The following is a 6,173-nucleotide window of genomic DNA, read 5'->3' as shown; positions in this document are numbered from 1 at the left end:
TTTTGGACCCAACCCAAGTTGGTAGTACCATACAAATTACAGTTTTGACTGGTACACCCTCCTTAAAAGTTTGAAACGGATCTTAATAGAAGTTACTTAAATAGGCTATCGTCATATTAACCTGCAGACCAAACGTTTTTAAATTTTTTTATGGGAAAGATCAAACGATTTAATTTTTTTTTCAGGGAAAGATCAAACTTATTGAATAGATTGATATATTGATACAAAGACCATATCATCCTTTTTGACGGACGAATCGGATACTTCCTAATCTTCATCTGTAATGTGCATTGGAAACCGTAAACTATTCTAAGGGGTGTATCAAAACAAAATCCTAGATATTTACATATCCAATTTTTCTTTTGAGAGAGATTTACATATCCAATTTGTGCCCTAATCTTCTCAGGAAAAAAAGTTGTGCCCTAGGAGAAACGAGCAGGCGAGGACGGACGCAGAGTGCGTACATGGAAACTCCTCGCACCCGTCAATCAACCACTGTACGTACCCTTCCCCATGCGCACGGTGCACCAACGGGCGTTCCGCTTGATTGAAGCAAACATCCTGCAACCGAACCCGCGCGTGTACACACCGCACACCACGGCCCTTCCGGTGCCGGCTCGGCTCCACCGGCGACCGTGCGACGCAGCGAGACACTGGACGCCGGGCCCCGCCCGCCGAGCCTGACCCGGCCGGGTCCCGTCGCCTCCTCTCGTCCCAGCTTTAAACGCCAGGACGCGACGCCATGTCTGCTCCTCCTCCTTCCCTCTCCCTCTCTCTCTCCCCCGTCGCTTCCCGTCCTACTCTACTCGTACGCGCCGCACTGTGCAGCGAGAGAGAGAGAGAGAGAGAGAGAGAGAGAGAGAGAGCAGCGGGCGCGGCTGCCGAAGCGAGAGCGACGCCACCAACGGGCCGATTTTTAAGCGCGCCATCTCTCTCGTCGCCCCGTCCGTCGGCCAGAGCAGAGCAGAGCACGCGCGGGTGCGACTGTGCGCGCGTGACGTGAGCGCTCGCCTCCTTGGCCCGTGCCCATGGCTGCTGCGCCGCGCGCGCGCTCGTCCTCCCGCCGCCGCCGGTGCCTCGCCGTTCTGCCGGCGGTCATGGCGGCGGCGCTTCTCCTCCTGGCCTGCTGCGCCGAGGGAGCGGCGGCGGGGCACGGCGGCAGGGGGCTGACGCGGCGGAGGCAGCTGCTGAAGCAGCGGCAGGTGCAGTACCACCTCAAGCGCCTCAACAAGGCGCCGCTCGCCAGCATTGAGGTACATCCATCCACCCCTCCAGTCTCGTCTCGTCTCCCTCCTCTCCTTCCTCCCCAGAACGGCGGCGCGCCTTCAATCTATTGCTTTGCTACGCTTGCTCAAGTGAATGAATGAATGAATCCATGAAAAGAAAAGAGAGACGGCGCGTATCCGGCATGGATGGAAGTCGAAGAAAGGCGATGCCTTTTGTATGTGCTTCATGCGCGCGCTTGCATTGCTTTGGAAGCGCTGATTGACTGCTTCTTCTTGCTCAAGTGCATCCGTCGAGGGCCATGCATTTAATCTCTCTCTCTCTGTCCGTCGCCGGAGGGAAAAGGCTTGCTTTCGGGGGTGAATTTATGGGTGCCCGTGCTTCTTGGGTTCATTCGACGTTGAAAGGAGCCACGCCTGCTTTTGCTCGCTCGCTTTCCTTTCTTTAGAGGAGAGAACTTGACTGCAGCAGTCACTTTTAGGCCAAATCATACTAGCATTTTCCCACTACTAGTAGTGTTCTTCTTTCAGTTCCTTCGAAATGCACAATTTTGGGGGCAGCCTCTTGCTACATGGATGTGTTTATTCAGCCGTTGTCTGATTGATAGTACTCCTCTGAAGCCAATGCTGCATTTTCTAGTCTGCATTCCTCTACTGAATTCAGCACCATGCCATGTTTTTTTAATTAATTGATTATTGCAAGAAAGAACTGATTCTGAGAAATGAACAGAGCCCGGACGGGGACATCATAGACTGCGTGCCCATCTCCAGCCAGCCCGCCTTCGACCACCCTTTGCTCAAGAACCATACTATCCAGGTTCCTCTCTCTCCAGCACCAACGCTGCCCTTTTTTCACAGCTTCTCCCCCACGTTATGATGGATGCTAACACTCAGCTGCACTTTTCAGACGAGGCCTGCTTACCACCCAGAAGGCCTGTATGATGAATCCAAGGTCGCATCCCAGAAGCAGCGCACGCAGACAATCACCCAAATGTGGCACCAGAACGGCCGGTGCCAAGAGAACACCATCCCAATCCGGAGGACCAAGAAGGAGGACGTCTTCAGGGCCAGCTCCATGAGGAGGTATGGCAGGAAGACGCACCTCAGCACCCCGAACCCCTCGTCCGTCGACCCTGCCATGCTCAATGAGAACGGCCACCAGGTACAGCAATGCTCCATTCAAGATTCAGCATGTAAACTAGCTTGTTCAAGTGGTCATTGGCTCATTTAACCTTCTTGTCATTTGGCTCTGTCTCAGCATGCGATAGCATATGTGGAGGGGGATAAGTACTATGGAGCCAAGGCCACCATCAATGTGTGGCAGCCAAGCATTCAGCAGGGCAACGAGTTCAGCCTCTCCCAGCTTTGGATCCTGGGGGGTTCCTTTGGGCAGGACCTCAACAGCATTGAAGCAGGGTGGCAGGTGAGTGAGAGCTGAGGCATGCTGCTACATGAGATATAGGGGGAAAGAAAACCACCTAGCAGTAGTCAAAAAGTTCCATTAAATGTTGTGCTTCAGCTTCCAATTTTGTTCTTGTTCTTCTCCCCGTTGCATGCTCTCAATTATGAGGAGCATTTCCTCCTTGCAGCATGCGCTCAATAATTTCCTCTGTGTTGCAATAATGATATGTGCACCGGTGAAAGGACCCTTACACTTTGGTATAGTAGTAGAAGCCAGACTTATTCTCCATTTTCTCTGATGTTTCTCTCTCTGAGCTGTATGCACTAGCTACTGTTTTTAGGAGCCAGTAAGTGATAAGATTGCTTATGATGCTGGATTAATCAAGCTGTGCCCCTGTACTTAGTCTCTTCCCTTGTGGCTCATTCCTGTGCTGTGCAAAATTTCAGGTCAGCCCAGACTTGTATGGAGACAACAACACCAGACTCTTCACCTACTGGACTGTAAGATAAACATCACATTCCTTCCAAATCCCCTCTTGTCCTATTGCTTAGATCTACATACATACCTTTTTCAAAAACACACATACCTATCTTTTGGAATGGCATGAGTACCTGACTTATGTATTGCTGTTTTGAATACCGTAGAGCGATGCCTATCAGGCAACAGGGTGCTACAACCTGCTCTGCTCGGGGTTCATCCAGACAAACAACCAGATAGCCATGGGCGCCAGCATCTTCCCTATCTCCAACTACGGTGGCTCCCAATATGATATCAACATTTTGGTATGGAAGGTAAATTACAAGCGCCCCTCACATGCCGATCAGATTCGTGGATGGGGCCGGAGGAATCTATACATACATGCATGCATGGTGCATGCCCACCTGTTTCTTGGTCTTTCTCGAGGCTTATGTCAAGGCCACAACCACCGTGGCCCTGTCCTCTTTGGGGACAGTGGACGCTCTCACAGTTGTCCTCGCACAAGTAGTGGTGGTAGTATTGGATCTATGCCTGCCAACACACACACACGCTGATGCTTGCTAGTTTACACTTGAAAAAACAGGAATATTCCACCTGTGTTCATGCTTCTCATGTTATAAAAAATTACGTCCTTGCGCATCGAAATTTTGAAATAACATGTCTCTTCTGCCAGCCAAAACACTTGCATGTTCATTTTCTGAACAACAAAAAAAAGCACTTGCCACCGGCATTGCCATGTGCCATTGTGTGATCATCTGCCACTTGCATAGGCAACAAGATCTTATTCCCTGGTCATTTTCAAAAGCAGTTTCAAAGCATTTTCATGAAAGGGAGCCACCTTTTTCATAGTGCATTATAATGGACGAGCACTTATTAGCTTTATTTTTGCTCGTGCATGATACTATGATGATATAGCACAGAAAAGGCACCTAATCTCTATCAATCTCCTCATCATGATCCTATCCAATAACTAACTATGCGCGCGCAAATTGCGGTTGCAAAAATGCAGGACCCGAAGGAGGGCAACTGGTGGCTGCAGTTCGGCAACGACTACGTGCTGGGCTACTGGCCGTCGTTCCTCTTCTCGTACCTGGCGGACAGCGCGTCGATGATCGAGTGGGGCGGCGAGGTGGTGAACACGGAGCCCGACGGCAGCCACACGTCCACCCAGATGGGCAGCGGCCACTTCCCGGAGGAGGGGTTCGGCAAGTCGAGCTACTTCAAGAACATCCAGGTGGTGGACTCGTCCAACAACCTCAAGGCGCCGCGGGGGATCGGCTCCTTCACCGAGCAGTCCAACTGCTACGACGTGCAGAACGGCAACAATGGCGACTGGGGCGCCTACTTCTACTACGGCGGCCCCGGCAAGAACCCCAACTGTCCATAGCCCTCCAAGAAAATGAAATGAAATGCCGCTGCTGCCCAAGCCCTAACAACAACACCCCCATGTATTATCCAGTAAATTAGTTGATTCACACCCCAAGCCTTCTTCTTTTTCCACATCTTTTTTTGTGATTTTCTTCTTGGTTTTCTTTCTGTTTTCAAGTTTTGGTTCGAGGAGTTGATTAACTTCTAGGTAAGGTGAGGCAAGGCAAGTGTTTGACGGATCATGTGGGTTTGTTCTCTGCCTCGGAGAGATGTTGGTCTGAGCTTGTTCTGGGGAGGAGTGTGGTCAAGTTTCTGAAGAGAAACAGGCCGGTTTGGTTGGGTTGGGTGCTTACTTGGGTTCTCCTGTGCCTCAGATTATTTTACTTCTCCCATGTCACCAAACCTCTCTGTCAAGTTGTGCGCATGTGTGAGCACCCGGCATGTGTTATTGTATTCTGATTTCTGGGGGAAAGTGGGTAACCAAGTGTTAGCTCTTGGAGGACGTGCAAAGATGCCAACTTTTTTGCGTGCGGCTTGGTGGCACACTAGCTAGCCATCCATCAGACCATCACCTGTGAAAAGTGCAGCAGGAATAGGATGGCTACAATGAATAAGGTTGGACCTGAGTGAGTGGCAGGGAGCGAGTGCTGACTGCATTCTTGTGCACGCGGGTGGAGTTCACATCGCAAGCGAGTTTGCGGATTGGCTGCGCTGATTTGTGCGGGTTGCACTTGCGGTGCCTAACTTTGATTGACCGCCGCATTTCCCTTGGGTTGGGTTGGACTCTGAAGTTCTGACCATGCTGTAATGGATGGGGTTTTCTTATCTTGAGAGTTACTAGTGCTATTGGTTGTGGCTTCCAGCTCAATCCGTCGCAACCAAGTCAACACGTCCGATTCTTCTCCATCAACATCCATGCACACATTCTTCTAAGAAATTGAAGTGCTGGAATAGGAAAATGGGCGACGAACTGTGCTGAAATTGAGCAGCGAAAACGGGGTCAATTATGAAGATATAAACAACTAAAATCGCCAGCATCCATCAAGGCATCAAGTGACAAACCGGGGGGATATCTATCAAGTGCCCATGTGATGTGTATGATTGTGTTTAACAGAACGGCTGAAAGCAACAGACCAACATGGATTACTACTATTTTTCGTCCTCCGTTCTGTTCTGCTCTACGGGAGATGTGGATCCAGCCGGCAAGCTACGACGTACGTAAGCTCGGACTCACGTACATTACGCTGTTGCCGGCCGCGGCTCACGAGCGCGGCCGCCGAACTGGGCTAGGCTAGGCTAGGCTAGAGAAGGAAGAGAACAAGGCAGGTTCACATGGCGAAAAGGGCAGACGCACACTTTTGGTTGGATTCGACGGGAAAATAATTGCACCGGCAGGGAAGAGTCCAGGCCATGCATGCAGACGCAAGCGCAGTGCAGTGCAGCGCCAGGCTCTCGCTGCTGCAGTGGTGCATGCCTGCCTGCCTGCCTGCTGAGTGCCGCTGCTGGCCGCTGGCTAGACATGCATGCATGCAGCTACGACGACGAGCGTACTAGGGTGCGTGGATGGATCATGGACGGACAGTTTTCATGGCGACCTCATGTGTCTGCCCAAAGGCCACTGTGTTTTCCATCAGTGCGTCCTTTGTCTGGGAGTCCTTTTTTTTACATACGTGAAGGTGAGATTCTTCCGAAGGGATGGATTG

General features: G+C 51.0%; 1 protein-coding gene across 1 annotated transcript; it reads left to right on the top strand.

Moving 5' to 3' along the window:
- Nucleotides 1-755: 755 nt before the first annotated feature.
- Nucleotides 756-4,831, top strand: LOC125536596. Its single transcript, XM_048699843.1, has 7 exons — nt 756-1,253; nt 1,954-2,040; nt 2,131-2,385; nt 2,482-2,646; nt 3,072-3,125; nt 3,270-3,416; nt 4,112-4,831. Exons 1-7 carry the CDS (start codon nt 1,029-1,031, stop codon nt 4,487-4,489), a joined length of 1,311 nt encoding a protein of 436 aa, XP_048555800.1. The 5' UTR covers nt 756-1,028; the 3' UTR covers nt 4,490-4,831.
- The last annotated feature ends 1,342 nt before the right edge of the window (nt 4,832-6,173 follow it).

The sequence above is a fragment of the Triticum urartu genome, chromosome 2, assembly GCF_003073215.2.
Source record: "Triticum urartu cultivar G1812 chromosome 2, Tu2.1, whole genome shotgun sequence".
Lineage (NCBI taxonomy): Eukaryota > Viridiplantae > Streptophyta > Magnoliopsida > Poales > Poaceae > Triticum > Triticum urartu.
This window is presented reverse-complemented; position numbering and strand designations above follow the sequence as displayed.